A 24,536-nucleotide genomic window follows, 5' to 3' on the forward strand; every position below is an offset into this window, starting at 1 on the left:
CAGTTACGCTATCTTTAATATGCATATGTGTGTTGTTTAAAGGTGTTCGAAGTGGTGGAACGTGTGGAAGAGTTGAGAAGGAAGTGGCCAGTAGCGTGGGGGAAGTTGGATGATGGCAGTATTGGTGTGGTGACGCCATATGCTGATCAAGTGTTCAGGATACGTGCTGAACTTCGAAAAAAGAGATTATCTGATGTTAATGTAGAAAGGGTGCTAAATGTTCAAGGTAAGTATTAATTGAACTAAGTTACTCAGATGCTTAAATCTTAAGGTGTGTGCACATTTGATTCTTAATTCTCAAGATCTTTTTTTCTGGACAAGCAGTTGTGTATTCATTTCATACCAAATTCGTTAATGCCAAATTTGGCAATTAAAGGTCAAGCTCATTTACGTGTTTATTACATTTTTATATTCAGATGAAAGAAGCAGGAACAAATGGGTTTTTTCAGTGACCATAATGGTGTGAATGCCACACACTACATCTGTGTGCAATAGTTACAATCACAGTAGTGTGCGCCACCTCCTGTCACTGTACTGTATCTGAAGATTGATTTGTTCATAAAGATTTTCAAAAACTTGAACTTGTCAAGCATATTCTGTTTAAATGCATTTTTAAAGGCACAGTTTGTTTTTTATCTATAGATGTTCCTAAGTGAATAGTTACCAGGAGCTCATTTAAATTGCCTTCATGTAATTAGTTGCTATAGAGTTTGTGCTTTTATTTTTTTGAAAAGATTTTATTTATTAGAAGGGACGGGCAGGGGTGGAGGGAGAGGAGAGGGACAAGCAGACTCCCTGCTGAGTGTGGAGACCGATGTGGGTCCCAGCCCCAGGACCTGAGATCGTGACTTGAGCTGAAGTCCGATGCTTAAGTGACTGAGCCACCCAGGCGCCCCGAGTTTGTGCTTTTAAATATATGTAGCAACACTATCATGTGAGTGCTGGAAAAGTCCAGTATAATTACAGTTTTAGGTTTCATGGGAATATACAATAGTAAGAGTAATACAGTTTTAGGTTATGGGGACAAAATAGTTCTATATCATGTGTTGTCCAGATCCCTCAGAATTTGGGCGTTTGTTTCAATATTTATTTACATTTTAGTTAACATATAGTGTAATACTGGTTTCAGGAGTAAAATTCAGTGATTCATCACTTACATACAACACCCAGTGCTCATCACAACGAGTGCCCTCCTTAATACCCATCCCCCATCTAGCCCCCCCCCACCTCCCTCCACCAACCCTCAGTTTGTTCTCTGTTGTTAAGAGTCTCTATGATTTGTTTTCCCTTCCCCCCTTCCCATATGTTCACCTGTTATGTTTCTTAAATTCTACATATGAGTGAAATCATATGGTACTTTTCTTTCTGTGATTAACTTATTTCCCTTAGCATAATATATTCTAGTTCCATCCATGTCATTGCAAATGGCAAGATTTCATTCTTTTGGATGGCTTAGTAATATTCCGGCCTGTGTGTGTATGTGTGTGTGTGTGTGCGTGCGTGTGCATGTGTATGTGTACCACATCTTCTTTATCCATTCATCAATTGATGGACATTTGGGCTCTTTCCATAGTTTGGCTATTGTTGATAATGCTGCTGTAAACATCGGGGTGCATATACCCCTTTGAATCTGTATTTTTGTATCCTTTGGGTAAATACCTAGTAGTGCAATTGCTGGATCGTAAGGTAATTCAATTTTATTTTTTTGAGGAACCTCCAGAGTGGCTGCACCGGTTTGCATTCCCACCAACAGTTCAAGAGGGTTCCCCTTTCTCTGCATCCTCGTCGATACCTGTTGTTTCTTGTGTTGTTAATTTTAGTCATTTTGACAGGTCTGAGGTACATGGTTTTGATTTTTTTTTTTTTAAGATTTTATTTATCTATTTTAGAGAGAGAGCGAGTATTGAGTGGGGAAGAGGGACGGAGTGGGAAGGAGAGGGAAAGGGAGAGAATCTCAAACGGACTCCCTGTTGAGCACGGTGCCCAGTGTGGGGCTCAGTCCCACAATCCTGAGATCATGACCGGAGCCGAAACCAAGAGTAGGACACTTGACCGACTGAGCCACCCCAGTGCCCCATCATTGTGGTTTTGATTTGTATTTCCCTGATGATGAGTGATATTGAGCATCTTTTCGTGTGTCTGTTAGCCATCTGGATGTCTTCTTTGGAAAAGTGTCTATTTGTGTCTTCTGCTCATTTCTTAACTGGATTATTTGTTTTTTGGGTGTTGCTTTTGATGAGCTCTTTATAGATTTTGCATAATAACCCTTTATCAGATATGTGGCTTGAAATATCTTCTCCCATTCCATAGGTTGCCTTTTAGTTTTGTTGATTGTTTCCTTTGTTGTGCAGAAGCTTTTTATCTTGAAGTCCTACTAGTTCATTTTTGCTTTTGTTTCCCTTGCCTCCAGGGACATGTCTAGTAAGAAGTTGCTACAGCCGAGGTTGAAGAGGTTGCTGCCTGTGTTCTGTAGAATTTTGATGGTTTCCTGTCTCACATTTAGGTCTTTCGTCCATTTTGAATTTATTTTTGTGTATGGAATAAGAAAGTGGTCCAGTTTCATTCTTCTGCATGTGGCTGTCCAGTTTTCCCAACACCATTTGTTGAAGAGACTGTCTTTTTTCCTTTGGATATTCTTTCCTGCTTTGTTGAAGATTAGTTGACCATATAGTTTTGGGTCCATTTCTGGGTTTTCTATTCTGTTCCATTGATCTGTGTGTCTGTTTTTGTGCCAGGACCATATTTGCTTAATGGCTACAGCTTTGTAAATATACGTTGAAATCCAGAATTGTGATGTCTCCAGTTTTGTTTTTCCTTTTCAGAATTGCTTTGGCTGTTTGGGGTCTTTTGTGGTTCCATACAAATTTTAGGATTATTTGTTCTAGGTCTGTGAAAAATGCTGGTAGCATTTTGATAGGGATTGCATTAAATGTGTAGATTTTTGGGGGGTAGTATAGACATTTTAACAACGTTTGTTCTTCCAATCCACGAGCATGGAATGCTTTTCCATTTCTTTGTGTCCTCTTCAGTTTCTTTCATAAGCATTCTGTAGTTTTTAGAGTACAGATCTTTTACCTCTTTAGTTAGGTTTATTCCCAGGTATCTTATGGCTTTTGCTGCGATTGCAAAAGGGATCGATTCTTGATTTCTTTTTCTTCTGCTTCATTTTTTGTATATAGAAATGCAACAGATTTCTGCACTTTGATTTTATATCCTGCGACTTTGCTGAATTCATGTATTAGTTCTAGCATTATTTTGGTGGTGTCTTGTGGGTTTTCTGCATAGAGTATCATGTTGTCTGCAAATACTGGAAGTTTGACTTTGTCCTTGCCGATTTGGATGCCTTTTTTTTCTTTTTGTTGTCTGATTGAGGCTAAGGCTTCCAGTAGTATGTTAAATGGTAATGGTGAGAGTGGACATTTGGGCTTGCATTTAGAAGGAATATTACCAGTAAGATAGGAAGCACCCAAAGGAGACCTAGGATAAGTAATGGTCTAAAAGCTGCCACATGGGGGGAATCAGAAATGATTGAAAGAACCTGGGTTGTTTGGCTAGAGAAGACTGAAGATTGATACTAAAACTGTATTCAGAAATTTGTAGATTTGTCACAGAATGAGGAAATAGATGTGTTACTATAAGAAAGAGCAGAAGAAAAAATGTGCAAACTAGAGTCTCAGTAAGCCTTCCTTATGCAATCAGCTGTGTCTGCCTTTGGTTAGGGAGAGGCTAGATGACCTTGCTTCAAGGAATGGTCCTTGTGTGGAGTGGGACCTTAGATGAGATAATCATTAAGGCTGGTTCCAGCAATAGTATTTTTTAAATTTTAAAAAATTTATCATTTTAACCATTTTTATGTGTTCATTCTGAAAGTGTCTTTCCAGTTCAAAAATACATAAAATGCCACAGTTCATTGGCATTAAGGACATTCACCTTGTTGTGCAACCATCACCACCATCCGTCTCCAGAACTCTTTTCATCTTGTGAAACTGAAACTCTGTACCCATGAAACAGTAACTCCCTGTCCCACTTCCCTCTTCCCCCTGGCAACCACCATTCTGCTTTCTCTCTGTGAATTTGACCACTCCAGGTACTTTATATAAGTGTGGTCCTGTGGTATTTGTTCTTTTGTGACTGGCTTATTTTATTTAGCGTAATGTCTTCAGGGTTCATCCATGTTGCAGCGTGTGTCAGAATGCCCTTCCTTTTTAAGGCTGGATGATAGGGGCGCCTGGGTGGCTCAATTGGTTAAGGCTGAATGATATTCCATGGTATGTATACACCACATTTTGTTTATCCATTCATCTGTCGATGGACACTTGGGTTGTTTCTACCTTTTGCCCCCGTGGCTAATGGCTGTTATGAACATGGGTATATAAATTATCTGTTTGAGATCCTGCTTTCAGTTTTTTTGGGTAAATGCCCAGAAGTGGAATTGCTGGATCCTGTGTTAATTCTATGCTTAAATTTAATTTTGTGTTTTAGTTTTACGTTTAATTGTTTTAGGAGCTGCCACACTACTTTCCAGAGTGTTTTACATACCCTTTGACATTCCCACCTGCAGGACATAGGAGTTTCAGTTTCTCACGGACACTCGTTACTTAGCAATAACATTTAAAAACTGAAATGCTTTGTCTTAAGTCTCTTATTTATTTATTTTTTTATAGGAAAACAGTTCAGAGTTTTGTTTCTTAGTACAGTACGTACAAGGCATACTTGTAAACATAAACAGACACCGATTAAAAAGAAAGAGCAGCTGCTGGAAGATTCCACAGAGGATTTAGATTATGGTTTTTTATCTAACTACAAACTTCTCAATACTGCCATCACAAGAGCACAATCCCTGGTTGCTGTGGTGGGTGATCCCATTGCTCTGTGCTCTATTGGAAGATGCAGGTAATTATGTGTTACTGATTGAGACATTAAAGGGGGAAAATGTAGAGTAATTTGCATCCCTATGTATATACTTATTTATATGACCTCTTGGCTAATTAAAATCAGGTTCAGTCACCTGATATCCAGTGGGAACACAAAAATACATTGCTTTGGGTCTATTCATTATGTTCATAATTATGTAGTCTTTCATTTAGTCGTCACTCAGCAGATATTTCCTGAGTGCCCACTATGTTCTAAGCACTTTTCTAGCCACTAAGAATATATCAGTGAACAAAAATGACTAAAAATCTCTGCCTTTGTGGGCTTTACGTTTTATTGGGGAGGAGAGGAAGACTGAGAATAAACAAAATAAGAATACCCTGTAGTCTTGTACGTGGTAAGTTCAATGGAAGAGAAATAGAACATTAAGGGGAATTAGGAGTGATGGGGGTGTAGTGGGCTGGTTTGTGATTTATGGAGTGTGGTCAGAGCATCCCTCACTGAGAAGCTGACTTTGAGGTGAGGGAGTGAGCTATGCTGTTATCTGGGGTAAAAGTGCTCCAGGAAGAGGGAACAGCTTGTGCAAGGGTCCTGAGGTGGTTTTGTGTATATGTGTATCTTTGATGGAGACTGAATTTTATATTGATATTATTTCATTTTTTCCCTTTCATTATTGTGTCAGCTTGTTTTTGATGAATTTCCTTCTCTACTTATTTTCTCTCAGGGCTTCTCAGTGTAAATGATTCTTTGTGTTTGGTTAATCCAAGGGTCTTAAAATTAAGGAGGTTAGGAGTGGTTATTACTTGTCTTTGAATAGTGTTGCTAGTATTCCTTAGATTGTAGTCATAAGGAAGTATTTCTACTAAAATGTAGTTAAAATATCAAAATAAGAAATTACTCTTTATACACTTATTGTATATATAGGTAATGGGAATTTTAACTGTTTGAAGCCAGTCATATAAGACTTGGTCTTTATAGTGTTGAAAATTATGTTACCATTAACAAAAAAACAGTTGAACAGAAATTTATAATGTATATTCTTTTATGGAAAAGAAATACACTAGGGATTCCTTAAAGTTGTGGAAGTATTCTAAGACCTGTCAACGTGAATTCAGATAGTAGAAAGCGATGTAGACAGTCCCAAATATGCCTTGGGTAACTATTTCTTTTTGATATGTTAGAATTAAAGTAGACAGAGCTGCTAGGAAGTTGCTTAAACCAAGTTTTCTATTGCGATATAGATATGGCAGCATTTTATTGTCTGTTTTCCTGTTTCAGCAGGAAGAAGAATTCTATGGGAAGGGAGACAACTGGGACCTTTAATAATAATCTGCATGTATTAGAGTTTAAGACTCCAGAAGAAGTTAATGTACTTTATAGGGGAAAGCCATTAACAAAGGAATCAAGTAGTTTTAATTTATGGTTAGGTTATGAAAAATAACCGTTTATTTAAAAAGGAATCCACAAAACTTGAGTGGTCCATGACTTATTTATGCACACCTAAACAGTCCTGTTGTAAAATATCTTTTTTTTTTTTTTTTTTTTTTGAGATTTTATCATTTATTTGAGAGAGAGAGGCAGAGGGAGAAGCAGACTCCCCACTGAGCAGGGAGCCTGACGCAGGGCTTGATTCCAGGACCCCAAGATCATGACCTGAGCTGAAGGCAGACACTTAACCAACTGAGCCACCCAGGCACCCCAAAATATATTTAATTTCATATTAAAAAGATAGATTTCTGTTCATTTTTGGCCACTAATGACAAAAAGTCGGGAAAGGGAATATATTAATTCCAGGTTACAAATGAATAAAACTAGGTATAGTAATTTGGCTTTTCTCCTAAGAATTTTACTTTAGTTACTTTATAATTCATTGAAAGCATTTTTGGTTAGAATATTGCTGTGATATTTTACCATTTTTGTTTATATTTATCATTTGAAAAATGTAAGAATACATACAGTTTGATTAGAATTTAATAGATTAAAACATAAAATAGGACAACTTATTAAAAAAAAACTAGGAAAAAAAAACAGAAACTGTTGGGGGAATAAATAGGTATAACAATAGTCTTGAGCCAAACTGGTTTTGAACTCTTTTTATAAATAACGTCAAACATTTATAAGTATATTATTTTTTTAAAAACCATTTCTGTAGAGTTGTATTATGCTGTGAATTCCATGAGATCAGCATTTTTTACCCCTTCTCTGACATAAATTGTTATTTTTCTCAGAGCAAATAGGTGAATAGTTCTTTGTGAGGCCATGCTGTCAGAATTATCTAGGGCTAATTTTTAACTTGTAGCCAGGTCTGTTGGTTGCTTACTTCTTACTACTCAGCTGGAGTGTATTAAGGACTACAAATTAATTTATAAGCTAGGCAAAATATTTTCAGAGAGGTTAACTGTATTGTGTAGGGAGAAAAAAATCATGTGACTTATAGCTAATTTAGAATGCTCATTATCTGTGTTATTTGGACACTTTAATCACGGCTTTAATCCAAGAGCTGATAGTTGAAGGGTATGGGTATTTGTGCTTTAATCTTTCTAATTTTATTAGAAATTAATTTAATCTCATAATACAAGTAAACTTGGAGGACATAGGCGATTTTTTCTCTTTTTTTTAAAGCTTTCAGCTTTTCACCATTAAGTATGATGTTAGCTGTGGACTTGTTTTTTTTTTTTTTTTTAAAGATTTTATTTATTTATTTGACAGAGAGAGCGAGAGAGCACAAGCAGGGAGAGTAGAGGGAGAGGGAGAAGCAGGCTCCCTGCCAAGCAGGGAGCCCCATGTGGGGCTCGATGCCAGGACCCTGAGATCATGACCCGAGCCAATGGCAGATGCTCAACCATCTGAGCCACCCAGGCGCCCCTAGCTGTGGACTTGTATATGGCCTTTATTTATTTATTTTTTTTAAAGATTTTATTTATTTATTTGAGAGAGAGAATGAAAGAGAGCATGAGAACGGGGTGAGGGGCAGAGAGAGAAGCTGACTCCCTGCTGTGCAGGGAGCCCGATGCGGGGCTTGACCCCAGGACTCCGGGATCATGACCCGAGCCGAAGGCAGACGCCCAACCGACTGAGCCACCCAGGCATCCTGACATATATGATTCTTAGGCACTATAATAACAGAGGAATGAAGTCTTTGTAGTTTGAGTTAATCAGCCCCACCTGCACTGTGTCCCATTCAATATTTATGAAAAACTAATATATTTCCAAATATTAAATTTTCAAGGAATAATTATTGTGTATAGTATACCAGTTTAGAAGGCAACCGTTATATAATCTTTTTTGTTGTATTTTTAAATAGAATTTATCTATTAACCTGAAGTGAATGTAGTGAACTTCCCCCTCCCCAGCTCGCCAAACCAACGAATCTTAATATAGTAGCTGTTGTTTACCGACAGCTTTCTCTTGCCAGGTGCTTGGTTAAGTGCTTTGCACACTTAGCCTTATTCAGTCATCCCAACAACCCTGCAATGTGGGAATTTTATTTTCATTTTAAATGGGCTTCCTGATTCAAAGAGTTTAAATTACTGCCCAAGGTCATATACCTATTAAATAGTTCACTCAAACAGATGTCACATTGACTTCAAAACCCAAGCTCTTCTCTCTGGGTTACCCTGCCTTTCCCAGGAAGTGATGAATATGCTTGTATAAATCTACGCTGAATGGGGAGAGCCAGAGAGGAGTCATGCATTTCTCCAAACCAATGTGTTTGGAGGAGGTTTTCCTTTTTTTTTTTTTTTTTTTTTTTTTTTTAAAGATTTTATTTATTTATCTGACAGAGAGAGACACAGTGAGAGCAGGAACACAAGCAGGCGGAGTAGGAGAGGGAGAAGCAGGCTTCCTGCGTAGCAGGGAGCCCGATATGGGACTCGATCCCAGGACCCTGGGATCATGACCTGAGCCGAAGGCAGACGCTTAACGACTGAGCCACCCAGGCGCCCGAGGAGGTTTTCCTTTGAACTGAATTTCTTCATTAGCAAATTCCATTTACTCAGTGAGATACAATCATATTTCATATGTATGTAGAGATGTAGGTATTTGTGCGTGTATACATATGCACTCTCTATAACTTAAGGATGCCAAGTGATTTTCCAGTGTTTTATCAGTGATCCTAGAAGCAGGGTTAGCATAAAAACAAATTTCTGCTTGTGCTGTCTCTTTCACACACTCTCTCTTTCAAATAAATGAATAAAAAATAATTAAAAAAGGTAATTCCTCCTTAGCTATCAGACTATGAGAAAAAGAGCCTTGATTCCTTCAGAAGGGTTCTTTTTTTCCTCTAAGATTGTATGTATGTATGTATGTATGTATTTGAGAGAGAGAGCAGGGAGGGGCAAAGGAAGAGGGACAAGTAGTCCCTGCACTGAGCCTGGAGCTTATCGTGGGGCTCCATCTCATGACCCTGAGATCTTGACCTGAGCCAAAATCAAGAGTCAGACGCTTAACCAGCTAAGCCACCCAGGCACCCCCAGAAGGGTTCTTAATAGAAATAAAGGGTAAAAGTATGCATTTCTTAGCAACACGTACTTCCTGTAACTGAATGACTATCTTGTTAGCCTTTATGTCTTATTGTCATAAATGCATATTTAATATTTTGTAGTACTTTTCCTGTTGTTGACATATAGGCCTGAAATTTTTTTGGACCCATTTCTTAAACTTACCTTTAAAAAAGTAGAAAAGACATATGTAAGAGAAACATAGTTCAAAATTAAACCCTGCAAAGTTTTATGAATATATTAATAACCTAATTCCCATTCATATACTAACTTTTATAATATAAACCTTTTCATTTATGCTTCTTGAAGCCATCTTGATTACTTCCTGTCCACCTGGACACAAGGATACCAACTTGGAAAGAAACCATATCATATATCTTTTATAGTGTAATAAAACGTTATTTGAACCTCCTATTAAAGATAGGTATGCATATTTATAATGGTCATTTAAAATTAAAAAAATTTTATGTTGTCTTTTGTAATATGTATTTAATATTTTTAATATTTGGAGATCAGTTTCCAGACCTGTAGGAAAACAGCTATCCAACTGCAACAAGTTTTTGAATGTATTTTTTTCCTTTCCTGTTTATTAATTTGATTAGGAAATGAATAGTCAACATTAAAATTCACATTCCAGCTTCCTGTATTTTTCATAATTAATTAAAAACTCTCTTAGTCAATTAATGTTCTGCTTGTTACAAGCATCTGTTAAGTAAGAGAAAAATATAGGAATAGCTAGTTATTTAAGAATCTTTCATGGGGCGCCTGGGTGGCTCAGTCCTTAAGTGTCTGCCTTCGGCTCAGGTCATGATCTCAGGGTCCTGGGATCGAGCCCCACATCAGGCTCCTTGCTCCGCGGGAAGCCTCCTTCTCCCTCTCCCACTCCCCCTGCTTGTGTTCTTGCTCTATCTCTCTCTCTGTCAAATAAATAAATAAAATCTTTAAAAAAAAAAAAAAAGATTCTTCCATGAGGATTATCTACTTTGTGGCTCAGATTTATGTCCTGAGTTGGCTTTTCTTAGTCATCTAGCACCAGGCTCCTTTGGCCCCATAATTCAAATCGGTCTGATTTATGTATGTGTCTATATTTGTATATGTATATAATGTATATGTGAGTATGTCTTGAAGTACAAATCATCTGTAAAATGAGGTAGCATCAGTTTTGAAATCCTTACTTATTATGTGGATAACAAAACCCATTTTAGATTGGTGGATAATTGAGCATTGACCACATTACTTGCATTGGTCAGCCAAAATTAATTGAGAGCATAATTTGTATTTTCCACAATATTTGACATGACTATAGTTTCAGAATCAAACTTCTGGAGTCTTGTGATCTGGTGGAAAGATTATACCTGAATCATAGTCAGATGAATGTTGATCTGAGGATTCGGGGTGGGAAGCGGGAATTCGAAACTATCTTTAGTTGCTTATGTTCATTTCTGTGATTTTATCCACTGATATAGTAAACTGATCTTCTAAATCTTTTCTGTAGGAAATTTTGGGAACGGTTTATTGCCCTGTGTCATGAAAATAATAGCCTACACGGAATCACTTTTGAACAGATCAAAGCTCAGCTAGAGGCTTTAGAACTCAAGAAGACGTATGTGTTGAATCCGCTGGCACCTGAATTTATCCCCCGGGCTCTAAGACTGCAGCATTCAGGAAATACCAACAAACTGCAGCAGTCACCCCCCAAGGTAAAGCCTGCTGATGGAATCCAAGAGGGTAGAGGGAGAGAACAGCACAGAAGGGTCCAAGGTTCATTGGGCTGCAAGTTACTTTAAGCATTGGAAATGAAGGTTACATTTGGCGGCAAGCAGTTTCTGCAAGGAGCTTGTCTAGTTTGGACATGTAAGTGAGAATACAGTGTGGTGTGTAGCCGTGCTCAATGTCCTAATCATCCTCAAAAAAGTTTTCAAGTACCTGGTTGCTTCTGGTGTCCTTTGTATAATATCTCCCTGTCCTCTCTACTGATAGGCTTTTCTTTAGCAAGATGTGAATAAAACAAAGCAGTTTAAAAGACTGTCAACACTCATTAAAAGCATGCCCTTAGAACATATTATTACAAGGAATAATATTATATAATAGTGTTCGTAGAAAACAGTTCTAATCCTGTGTTGCTGACCAATTCATTTCAAGTAATATTTGACACAGTGAAAAAATTTGGTTGACTTGAAGATTACTTTAATTGATTTGACCTATATTTGTTGTGTAAGAAGTAATCCAATCAGGAGTGGAGGTGGGTCAGTCAGGGCCATGTCTACTTTTGAACCATAGTTATTTCGGGCAGGGACAGCTGGTGTATTTGCTACAGTGCCTGAAAAACATATGCTTGCACTTACCATCTAGAAAAGAAAGTTATGAGAATGGCATGTTTAGTATTCTGGGTTTTTTGGTGTGTTTATAGTCATCAGTATGGTATTAAATTAAATGACATGAATGAAGTAAAAGAATATTTCAATTTGGGGCTTCATTTTAAAAGTGTAAAACCTGATGTGTAAACAGTAATTAATGGTTTAATATCTTGAAAATCTTTCAGCTAAATAGGTATTAAGCTAAGAAGAGAACTACTTCTGTGTTAAAATACTGTTGTATGTTATTAGTTTAATAAAAATGGACCGAATGTGCAGTAATGTTTAGTGATTTGGGATTTCCAGGGGATTAAGCATCTTGTATAAATGAATCTTCTAGATTTCTAAAGCTTAAATATTAATAAATTGATGATCAACTTATTTGTCAGATAGTTAAGTTTCTTCTGTGTACCAGCTGCTATGGTAGGTGCTAGAGAAGCCTAGATAAGCGGATTAGGCCCCCGGAGTCCTTTGCAGCAGATGGTGGAGGGTGATGGTCAGAGGAAGTAGGTGGATTCAAGGCAGTTTCCATCACAGAGATCTTGTTTAGGAGCCCACTGAGTAGATGGGGATAGTGCTAGACTGAGGAGACATTTCAGAAACTAGGATATAAAAGCTCCATTAGGGCAGAGATTTTTGCCTGTATTACTTACTGTGCTAGCCTTGGTGCCTAGAACAACACTTGGCTCACCATAGGTGCTTAAAAGTATTTTTTAGATGAATGAATGAAGCTCAAGAAAGAGCTTATACAGAAGGCCAGAGGTGTGAGAGAATAGGCTCTACAGGGATCAGCAAGGAGTTTAGGGTGTGTGGGGAGTAGGGAATCCAGGTAGACATTTTTTTATTTTACTGTTTTTTTTAGTTAAAATGTTGTAAAATCATTATACCCTTTGCACATCCCTAACTACAATAGCGTAAACTCTTCTTACTGACTTGAGAATGTAAGCATCAATTTATGTACTGTAGGTGCAGCTAGATTCAAGCCCTGATACCAAATGTGGACTGACCCTAACTAAGCAAGATCCTGCAGTTTGCTTTTTGTTGTCATTTTAAAGGTGAAGTAAATATATGTTCAATCCACTTGCTTTTCTAAAACCATAAACTCCCTGAAGACAAAAATCCTCTTCTATATACTTTTTATGGCCCCTAGTGCCTCGCCCCACTCTTTGCATGTAGTGGGTGCTCAGTAAATATTTGATAAGAGAATAATGGTTATGATGCATCAAGTAGAGTGTAGCGTCGCTTTTCTCTCTCTCTCTTTTTTTTTTTGGTGTGGCTTTTCTCTTTTATTTTTATTTTTTTAAACTTATTTATTTGACAGAGAGACACAGCGAGAGAGGGAACACAAGCAGGGGGAGTGGGAGAGGGAGAAGCAGGCTTCCCGCGGAGCAGAGAGCCCGATGTGGGGCTCGATCCCAGGACCCTGGGATCATGACCTGAGCCGAAGGCAGACGCTTAACTACTGAGCCACCCAGGCGCCCCGGCTTTTCTCTTTTAGTAAGAGGATTGTGTAATTTTAATTAATGGCCAAAACAGCCATTGCCCTGATTTTTTTTTTGACTTTTTAGAAAATATTCTTCACTGATACAACACATATCGTCTGTTGTTTCTATGTCACTAACACAGTGGTTCATCACATTTTTTATACACCTGGCTATTTAAGATTATTGATTATTTAAAGCATGTATGAGAATAATCAATAATTTTAAACAACTAAGGTATAGTGAGCAAGAGGTTATTTTTGTCACTTTATCTCCTTTCTCTCCCAGTATTTTCTTTTACTTCCATTAAATTGTTTTGAGGTTTGAATTTGTGCTAGAGTTTTATTTAATTTTCTATTGTAGGAAGTTTCAAACATATTCATAAGTAGAATAGTATAATGAATTCCTTGTCATCTGGGTTTTCTTTTTTTTTTTTTTTTTTAAGAATTTATTTATTTGAGAGAGAGCGAGAACACGCACATGAGCGTGAAGAGTAGAGGGACAAGCAGACTCCCCGCTAAGCATGGAGCCCAACTCGGGGCTCAGGCCCAGGACCCTGAGATCATGACCTGAGCCAGAACCAAGAGTCGGATGCTCAACCGACTGAGCCACCCGGGTGACCCCCTGTCATCTAGGTTTATTAATTACCAACTTGATCTTGTCTCATCTACAGACCACTCCCCTCCTTCCCCCACCAGATATACACACTGGAAAATTTTGAAACAAATCCCACATACTTTATTTCATGTGCTAGAGTCTTTTGATGAATGGGGATTTACTTCATTGCTAGAAAAGGATGCTATTTCTTTCTTTCTTTTTTTTTTTTTTTAAAGGTTTTATTTATTTATTTGACAGAGACAGTGAGAGAGGGAACACAAGCAGGGGGAGTGGGAAAGGGAGAAGCAGGCTTCCCGCTGAGCAGGGAGTCCGACGCGGGGCTCAATCCCAGAACCCTGGGGTCATGACCTGAGCCAAAGGCAGACGCTTAACCGACTGAGCCACCCAGGCGCCCCAAGGATGCTGTTTCTGAAAATGTGATACTAAACCATACAATTGCCCCTTAAGTTTTCCTTAATGTTTAACTTTTAACACAGTTCTGTGCATAAGAAATATTAAAAATTAGTATTGTTGATACAGTTAGTATTGACGATTTAAATCCCAGTCTCATTTCATGTAGATGCAGTCATCAGAAGCCTGGCTGATAGTTAAAAGTGCTCCAGGACCTGCTTGCTTAGGGTTGTGTTTGGCAACAAAACATGCCCCGAGCTGTTGAGCAGTCACATAACTTTATGTAAGAGGTCCATTCTGTGATGGTGTTAGCGAAGGTACAGAGTGTTAGGGCTCCAGGAGCCGGTTGTCCGAGCTGGCCCTTTATTGCCTCCCTCTCTGCAGGCATCATTTATCGCCAAGCGCCTGTTTCATGGGCGCCTGCAGAATTAGCATGGAGAAAAGCAATTTGCCTGTTTTCATTCCACTTACTCCTAGGGCATTTGCTGGGAGCAATGTTTGGAAGCTTTGCTAAAATGGAACAGATTCATTTGCGCACACACTAAAAACAGGACAGAGCATAGATAATACTCAGAAATGGATCCTCTGAAAAGACCGAAGCATTATTTTATAGATTCTAGTTGTCAGTTGTTTTCATCATCTGTCTCCAGCTGCTTGTGTTGTGTCTCACTGTCCGGACATCAGAAAGCATGTCAGTCTGTGTACTTTAGTAGCTGCAGTGCCCAGCCAGGGGTGGACATGTGGTGGGCCTCATTAACATTTGTTGAATGCGTAAATGGAAAACAATGTGTGAAAAATAAATATTTGAATAAACGAATGGTAGAGTAAAAAGTCCTTACAAACTATGTTGACGTGAGCTATGTTTGCTTATAAAAATCCTGACATTCTACTAGAGGTTCACATTCTTTCTGAGATTTATTAGCAAACTTTTGGAATTATCATTGTGGAATGACTTTTATAGACAGTTAGTGCTAACCCTACTGCTACATTATTATTTTGTTTATAAGCTACCAAACACCATATGATTATTCTACGGACCAAGTACACTTACTGCCCAACAGCTGCGTGCTAAGTGGAAGCATCTGAGTAAGGTACCTCCCGCACTGAACCGTACAAGAGTGCTGAATTATACTTGCAGAGGTGCATATCTTTTCACATGATAGACCCCAAGTTGCTTTTTAATTTGGTGTATCCCACAACCCAGAGTGCTGATGTGTATTGTCTGGCCTGCTTCCAGCTTTACATATAGGATTAACCTAGACTGTGGTTATTCTTTGTATTGGTTTCCTATTGTTGCTGCAACAAATTAGCACAAACTTAGTGACTTAAAACAACACAAATGTATTATCTCACATTTCTTTGGGTCACATGTCCCAACCCTTGGTTGGTTTCTTGGTGTTGGGTCTCACAAGGCCAGGATCAAAGTGTTGGCTGACTGGCCTCTTATCTGGAGGCTCTGGGAAGAATCTGCTTCTGAGTTCATGCAGAATCTAGTTCCTTGTGGTTGCAGGACCGAGGTCCTTGTTTCGTTGCCTGCTGGAGCGTTCCTAGCTTCTGGAGGCTTCTCTCCTATTCTTGCATTTGGCCCTTGTGTTTTCTCAGAGTGACCAGCAATGTATTAAATCCTTCTCTCCCTTGGAATCTCTGACTGCCTCTTCTGCCACATCTGTCTGACTCCAGCTGGGGAAATTTTTCTGCTTTTAGGGCTCATGTGATTAGAGTGGGTCCACCCAGATAATCTAGGATAATCTCCTTATTTCAAATACACCACTTAATTATATCTGCGGAGTCCCTTTTGCCACATAACATGGCATAGTCACGGATTCCAGGGATCAGGGTGTGGACATCTCTGGAGGGCTGTTCGTACCACACTATGACTACATCACTGTTTTCTCTGCATGCTGCACGTTCACCCCTGCTTGATGGTTCATTAGAGGCTAAGGAATCGAAATGGTTTGCTACCCTTTTGGAATAGTCTTCTCTCCTTTCTTCCATCAGTGTATGTGCCTCAGCTGCTCTTGATGTCACTTCTGATTGCTTCTTCTTCTGATCTTCCCACCTATTTCCACCATCTCTGCTGCCTGCAACGCTCACCTTTTCATGGTTTCTTCTTTCTCCTGCCATGCTTTTCTTATTGCTCCTCTATTCCTCAGAAGTTTTTTTTTTTATAGCTAGTGCCAATCACTGGGAACAGTCTCCGGATTAATGGACCAACTGTGATTCTTTTTTGAGTGTTTCTTCTGACTCTCTAAGAGTTGGAGCTTCGTTGCGCTTGTCCGCTCATAACCAACCTACCTGACCGCACGCCTTTGATGTTTAGTGCTGACTTGAATAATTAACATTGTGACAGATAGGGAGATGAATGAAGCGTCACTGTACTTTCGCTTTGGCCAGGAAGAAATTTTTTTCCCTGCTATAGATGTTATCCACCCCCCCCTTCAATTTTCAGATGTTATGTACAAATAACAGATTTGTGTGTGTCTAAGGGTAAGTTGTATAACGTGCTACTTGTGTTGTATCATGGCTTTGTGTTACATTTAGCCAATAGAGCGAGAAAGACATTTTTGAAGTCCAGAAATTCAGAACCATTGTCTCTTCAGATGTTGTTTCTGCCCTAAAATCATCCCATTTCTAGCATTGCTTATTTAATATATCTTCAGTTGATGAACATTTAGGTTGTTAACATTTAACATACATATAAACAATGCTGTGATGAACATCTGTGCCCAAATCCAGTATTATTTTATTTGGATAAATTCCTGAAAGTGCAATTATTGGGTTAAAGTGTATATACATTTTTGATGTTTCTGGTAATATTGCCAAATTGCTTTCTAGAACATTTGTACATTCTCTTAAGCAGATTGTGTCAGTGTCTTTTCCTATCCCTTTAGTAAATTTTACACTTTAAGATGCCATGAATCATGCTCGAAATACCATAAGTCCCAAACCATGTTTATGTTCACATGGTTGTTTTAAAGGTTTTCATCCTCAGGGATTGAAGACTCATGTTTTTCCCTTGAAAAGCAACTTTTCATTTCATCATTTAATTAATAGAAAATTTGTAGAGAAGCTGCAAAGGAACAGAATTTAGGTTTCAGTCACATTGACTGCTTATTTCTTTTTATTTAAAAAATCATTTAAACAAAGAATTTTAGATACCCTTAATTTGAAGCTGAGAAAATTAGAGGCCTAGCACCATGACTTAATATTTATTTATTTATCCATTTTTTAAAAAGATTTTATTTATTTGAGAGAGTATGAGTGGGTGGGAAAGGGGGTGGAAGGAGAGGGAGAAGCATACTCCCCACTGAGCAGGGAGCCCTTCATGGAGCTCGATGCCAGGATCCTGAGATCATGACCTGAGCCAAAGGCAGACGCGTAACTGACTGAGCCACCCAGGCGCCCCCCCCATGACTTAATATTTAAAAAGAAAGTTGACTCAAAGCAGTCTAATGGTTATTGATTACGGACTTGCAGTCTTTGAATTTTAATTGTTGCTGTATATATTCAGTTTGCATAGGATTAGGAAAGTGGTTATTGTTCTCCTAATATTAAATGTGTTTTAAATTATTATACTTGTTTTTTTTCTTTAAAGGGGAAAAGCCTCCATCATACCCAGAATGATCATTTCCAGAATGATGGAATTGGTAAGTGGAAAATTAGCTCTGAGATAACTTGCATTTATTGTATAAGAGATTTAACCCCAAACTTCATCACTAGAAAGAGGAGGATGGGGAGGAGGCGGGGACACATACACACACACACACACACACACACTCACTCACTTTGGAACTCACTTAACTCTTTTATTCAACACATCTGGTCTTGTGAATTCTCTTATGCTGTTTCTGAAAACAGGTGATTTATATCAGAAGTTTTGAGGAAAAACATTTAAGCCCATGCAACAAGAGTTTTTAGAAAATATATTCTACAAATGTTGGGTCATTGAAATTTCAAGATGAAGTTTATTTAAACGATTTAAAATATTAAAAATTGTGCTTTTAAAATAATAATTGCTTAACCTTCATTTTGTTTGTGGCTATATTATAGTTGTAAGCCAAAACTTCATTTTGAAGGATTGTATTTATTTTCCTAGTCTTAGAAGAATGTTTACTGAGTGTGTATGGTTTTCTCTCTTGAAAGACACACCTCTAGCTTCTTGGAAGACATTTACAGTTATACTAGTTTACAAAAGGAATACTTTGTATATCTCAAGCTAATTTTAGGGAACATTGTAAAATGGTTATGTGTTTTTAATATGCTTTGCTCTTCCACATTGGTATTTCTTTGATTATAAGATATCTTAGGGAAGACCTGGGAAATGTATTTTGCTGTTGGTGATTTAAATTATTCTTGTCTAGAGGAATGTGTACAACTACTGAGTGCACCCTCTCTCTTTTTCAGTTCAGCCCAATCCTTCTGTACTTATTGGCAATCCTATTAGAGCATATACTCCTCCACCACCTCTTGGACCTCACCCAAATTTGGGGAAATCTCCAAGCCCTGTTCAAAGAATAGATCCTCACACGGGGACAAGTATTCTTTACGTACCTGCTGTCTATGGAGGGAATGTCGTTATGTCGGTGCCTTTACCTGTAAGTGGACATTTGAGATACTTTCTGTTTAATAAAATAAAATAGGTTTCCTTAAATTAGTAACTATCCCAAATAGTGTTGTACCTTTTTTAAAAAAATTTTTCGGTGCCTGTAAGCTTTTATAGCAGCTCTTTCTTTAACCTTCAAATTTTGAAATGACCAAAGAAATATGAATTGTTGCTTACAGTTTGTTACTAGATTATCAGTGGCTATGAAGAAATCTGTAAATTGGATGTTTTGATTGAGAAGCCTTTGTATTCTTTTAAAATATTTTTACTGGGAAAATTGAGCTGAAAGTTAACATAGCTTGTAAATTGGTCTCTTGTTTTATAAAGTGATGCTCTATTTTATCTTTTACTTTTTTATTCTTACATAATTCATTAACCTTTCCTAAGAAATATAGTTTTTTGGAGGAGGCAAAGAAGCTTGGATTAGTCTAGCTCTCTGGATCTGTGAATTTTTCTGAGAAATTTCACTCCTTATGAAATCTTACTGGTACTTAAAAACATTATTAAATCCTTTCTAAGACAATAGATATTTAGAGGGCTTCCATCTTGTGTATAACCCATTTTTAAATTCCTTTAAGATTCTTTAATATTTTGGTAATTTTGTTAATTTGCTTATATAATAATATTTCCAAATTCAGGAATTTTAGCCTAGAAAACATATCTTTCATTTAAGGCAAGTATTGTAATTTCAGGCAGAGGTGATTACTGCCAGGGATTTTTGGCACCTCCTACCACCAAAATGGAAAAATGCCTAGCTGTATAAACCTTTCTCAGCCATATTGATCACGATAGTTTACAATTACAGCAGCCAATGAGAGTAACTGTCAGTAAGAAATATGTAATTCATGCCCACTCCCCATAGCTGACTTATTTCTTCCCAGACAGCCTGGCAACATTATACATCATTTGCTTTAGTCCTTTAGGATTTATATTTCATTTTACTAGGTCAAAGAGGCTTTTATTATATAAGATTTTTTTTAGGAGCCTGCATTTAACAGTTATATTACAGTAAGAGGGGCAGTAGCTTAGATGTCATTGTATTTATCCTTTTATGTTAGTACGCAGAGATTATATGTTTAGATAACACCTAAAGAAATGTTCTGTTTCTGTGGTTTAAGGGAAGAGTTGAATTAATCAAAAGCATTAATTAAACTAATAGCCTGTTTGAATTTTCCCTACAGTAAATACACATGAAATGATTGGGTTATTCATGTAAAGTTGGAATATGTATATTTTGTGTCGAGACTCCTTAGACTAAATTCTTTCTTAATTTTCCCCCTGTTCTCTCATTTAGTCTATTAAACTATGTAACTATGCAGTTATAATTTAAAAGATAATTTCCTTGGTAACCTATGACATGTATACCTTCATATTGGGGGGAAATGATTCAAGATTATAAAATGATGTAATGTGTCAAGGAGTAATTATCAGTTTTAAGTCCTCAATTTCTTCCAAACCTGAAAAATGATCAATTTTCCCTACACACTAAAGATTCAGGAAGCCAGTTTTCTTTTTTAAAGAAGCCAGTTTTTGACCAGTTAAGATGTAGCAGTAATTCTGCCAATTGTTACAATTAGCATTGACTTTGTAGTTATTCATTTTGATAAAATTAACATCTCTCTGTGTGTGTTTGCTCTTTCCTAATCAACAGCACTACGGCAGCTTGCCTTTCAAAATGCACGTAATGCAGTTATTTTATTTCTTGTACTAACCTAGGTACCATGGACAGGGTACCAGGGCAGATTTGCAGTCGATCCTCGGATCCTTACACACCAGGCAGCGATGGCCTACAATATGAACCTCTTACAGACACACGGACGGGGGTCTCCCATACCATATGGCCTTGGGCACCACCCGCCTGTCAGCATAGGGCAGCCACAAAACCCGCATCAGGAGAAGGAGCAGCATGAGCCAAGTCGAAATGGTGAGCTGCTTCACTGTTCTCATGTTCCTGAATTGATGATATGCCTGTTTGTATCAACATATAAAGTTCTTTTAATAGTATGATTATTTTTTTTTAAAGATTTTATTTATTTATTTATTTATTTATTTATAGAAAGCATAGGGAGGGGCAGAGGGAGAGGGAGAGAATCTCAAGCAGACTCCCCACTGAGCGAGGAGCCCAACACGGGGCTCGATCTCATGACTCTGAGACCATGACCTGAGCCGAAACCAAAGAGTTGGTCACTCAGCTGACTGAGCCACCTAGGTGGCCAATATTTAGAGTGTTTTAAATGACAGTTCTTTAAAATTGAGCTGGAAAATCCTCTCCTGTTAAACATTTTTATTGACCCAAATTATTTTTGTGCTGTACTAAACATGAATGCTACTCTTGATTTAAAGTAGTTCTTATGTAAATCACAATCTCCTGTCTACTTGAATTATAAATAAGGAAAAATTACCCAGTCTGCTTTTTAAAGTCAGGTTTATTGAGGTATAATTTATATACAGTAAAATTCACTTTTAAAACATATAGTTGATGTGTTTTGACAAATACAGAGAGTTGTTCACTACCATCAGAATCAAGATATAGGATATTTCCATAACTCAAAATGTTTCCTCATATCCCTTTGTAGTCTGCCTTCACCAACCCCCGGCCCTGGGCAACCACTAATCGGGAGTTTTGTCTCTAGTATGTCATGTGAATGGAATCACAGAGTATATAGTTTGGTGTGTCCAGCTTCATTCACGTAACTTAATGCTTTTGAGATTCATTCATGTTGTCTGTGTCAGTAGTTTCTTCCTTTTTACTGTTGATTAGTATTCTATTATGTGGATGCACCACAATGTTTTTATCTACCCATCATTTGATGGTCACCTTAGTTATTTCTATAATTTTTGGCTCTTATGAATAAAGTTGCTGTGAACATATGTGTGAACATACGTTTTCATTTCTCTAGAGTGTATTCCCAGGAGTAAGATTGCTGAGCATATTATAAATACATAGGTGACTTTATAAGAAACTGCCATGCTGTTTTCCAAAGTGGTGATCCATTTTTCATTTCAGCTAGTAACGTATGAGATTTCTAGCTGTTCCACATTCTCATCAGCACTTAGTGTTGTCATTCTTTTTAATTTTACCCTTGCTAGTGGGTATGTGATAGTGTCTGATCATAGTATTAGTTTGCATGTTCCTAATGACTAATAATGTTGAATATCTTTTCATTGGGCTTACTTGCCCTCTGTATATCTTTCATGAAGTGTCTATTCATATTTTTGCCCACTTTTTTTATTAGTGTGTTTTATGAAGTTATAAGAGTTCTTTATACCTTCTGGATACAAATCTTTAATTAGATACATGTTTTGAAAATACTTTCTCCCAGGATATGGCTTGCCTTTTCATTAACAGTATCTTTCAAAAAGTAGAAGTTTCTACTTTTGATAAAATTCAGTTTATCCATTTTTTTCTTTGAGTCATGTTTTTGGTGTGGTGTCTAAATTTCTTTGACTGATCCAAGATCACAAAGCTCTGTGTTTTTTTCCCTAGAAATGTCATAGTTTTAGCTCTCACATTAGGTCCATTTTGAGTTAAGTTTTATATGTGGTGTGAGGTGAGAATTCAGATGGTTTTTTTGTTTGTTTCTGTATGTGTATGTGTGTGTGTGTGTGTATGTATATATATATATAGCAACATTTGTTGAAAACACTGTCCTTCCTCCATTAAATGTAGTGCCTTTGTTGAAAATCGATTGACTGCATATATGAAGTCTCTGTTCTGTTCTGTTGATGCACGTGTTTATGTGTATGCCAGATGTGCTGTCTTGATTCCTGTAGCTTTATGAAAGTCTTGACATCAGGTACTATGAGTTTTCCAACTTTGTTCTTTTTTCAAAACTGTCTATTCCAGGTCCTTTGCATTTCCATGTACATTTTAGAATCAGCTTCTCAGTTTCTACAAAAAACCCTCCTGGGATTTGGATTGGGATTGTGTTGATTTGTAGATCAATTTAGGGAGGATTGACATCTTAACAGTATTGAGTGCCCCGCTCCCTTTTTTAAAGATTTCAGTATATGACTCCTGCACAAACTTTGTTAGAGTGAAAGCTTAAATTAATATAGGTATTCAGTGTTACAGTTTTCCTCCTCAGTAGTGCATCCCACAAATTCTGATGTATTTTCATTTCATTCAGTTGAGTACACTTTCTAATTTCACTTGAAATTAGGTCCATGGAATATTTAGAAAGGGGAGTTTCAGTTTCTAGTTATTAGGGATCTTCTAAGAATTTTTGTTACTGATTTCTACATTAATTCCATTGTGGTAAGAAAACATATTTTGTATGACTCAAACTCTTTTGAATTTATTGAGATTTGTTTTATGGTCCAGAATATGGTGTATCTTTGCAAATGTTCCATGTTCACTTGAAAAGAATGGAGTGTTCTATAAATGTTACTTACATCAAGTTGATTGATAGAATTGTGCACAACTACTATATTCTTGCTGATTTTCTACTTTTTAAAAGATATGTATTAAGAGGAGAATATTGAAATCTCCAAATACAATTGGCATTTGTCTATTTTTCCTTAAGAAGTTTTGCTTGATTAATTTTGAAGTTCTGTTATTAAGAGCATCAACATTTAGGATTATGTGTTCTTGATTAATTAACTCTTGTGAATTTGGAATGACTTCCTTTATCCCTGGTAATAGTCTTTGCTCTGTGATCTACTTTGCTTAATATCTAATGTAATCACTTTAGCTTTCTTTTGACTAGTGGTGGCATGGTATATCTTTTTTTACCCTTTTTTCTTTCTTTCTTTCTTTTTTTTTTTTTTTTTTTTTTTTACCTATTACTGTTAATCTCTTTGTGTCTTTATATTTAAAGTGCACTTCTTGGGGCACTTGGGTGGTTCAGTCGGTTAAACATCTGACTCTTGATTTTGGCTCAGGTCATGATCTCAGGGTTGTGGGATCGAGCCCTGCTCGGGCTCTGCGCTCAGCTCAGAGCCTGCTTGAGATTCTCTTTTTCCCTCTCCCATTTGCCTCTTCTCTCGTGCATGCTCTTTCTGTCTCTCTCATATACATAAAATCTTTAAAGTGCATTTATTTTATTTTATTTGTTTTTTAAAAGATTTACTTATTTGGGAGAGAGGGAGGTGGGGGAGGGACAGAGATTGAGAGAGAGAGAGAGAGAGAGAGAATCCTAGGAAGATTCCCTGCTGAGCTTGGAGCCCTATGTGGGGCTCAATCCCACAATCCTGAGATCCTGAGATAATGACCTGAGCCAGAACTAAGAGTTAAGTGCTCAACTGACTGAGCCACCCAGGAGTCCCTACAGTGCATTTATTTTAGGTGGCATGTGGTTGGCTCTTGATTTTTTTTTTTTTTAAGTCCAGTGTGACAATCTCTGCCTTTTAATTGGGGTGTTAGACCATTTATACTTAATGTGATTATATAGTTAGGCTTGATTTTGTCATCTTGCTATCTATTTTTAATTTGTCCAATCTGTTTTTTGTTTCTCCTTGACTTTTTTCCTGCCTTCTTTTGGATTAGTTGAATATTTTTTATGATTCCATTTTATCTCCGTTTTTTTATTATTAGCTATAACTCTGTATTATTTTAGTATTTGCTTTAGAGTTTATAGTATACATCTTTAACTTCTCACAGTCTACTTTCTAATTTATATTTTACCACTTCATGTACAGTAAAAGAACCTTATAATATTTCAATTTTTCCTCTCCTGGTTTTTATGATATTATTGTCATGCATTTTACTTTTACATGT

At 37.2% G+C, this 24,536-nt stretch overlaps 1 protein-coding gene across 4 annotated transcripts in view; it reads left to right on the plus strand.

Moving 5' to 3' along the window:
* HELZ (helicase with zinc finger) overlaps positions 1-24,536 on the plus strand; it is a 160,346-nt gene that overhangs the window by 98,824 nt on the left and 36,986 nt on the right. For all 4 annotated transcript variants that reach the window (XM_078065955.1, XM_078065954.1, XM_078065957.1 and 1 more), the window contains 6 exons: positions 43-226; positions 4,665-4,893; positions 10,867-11,071; positions 17,810-17,861; positions 18,619-18,809; positions 20,534-20,741. In XM_078065955.1, coding sequence (XP_077922081.1) covers positions 43-226; positions 4,665-4,893; positions 10,867-11,071; positions 17,810-17,861; positions 18,619-18,809; positions 20,534-20,741 — 1,069 coding nt within the window. The remainder of the gene's footprint in view (positions 1-42; positions 227-4,664; positions 4,894-10,866; positions 11,072-17,809; positions 17,862-18,618; positions 18,810-20,533; positions 20,742-24,536) is intronic.

This window comes from Halichoerus grypus, chromosome 2 (genome assembly GCF_964656455.1).
Source record: "Halichoerus grypus chromosome 2, mHalGry1.hap1.1, whole genome shotgun sequence".
Lineage (NCBI taxonomy): Eukaryota > Metazoa > Chordata > Mammalia > Carnivora > Phocidae > Halichoerus > Halichoerus grypus.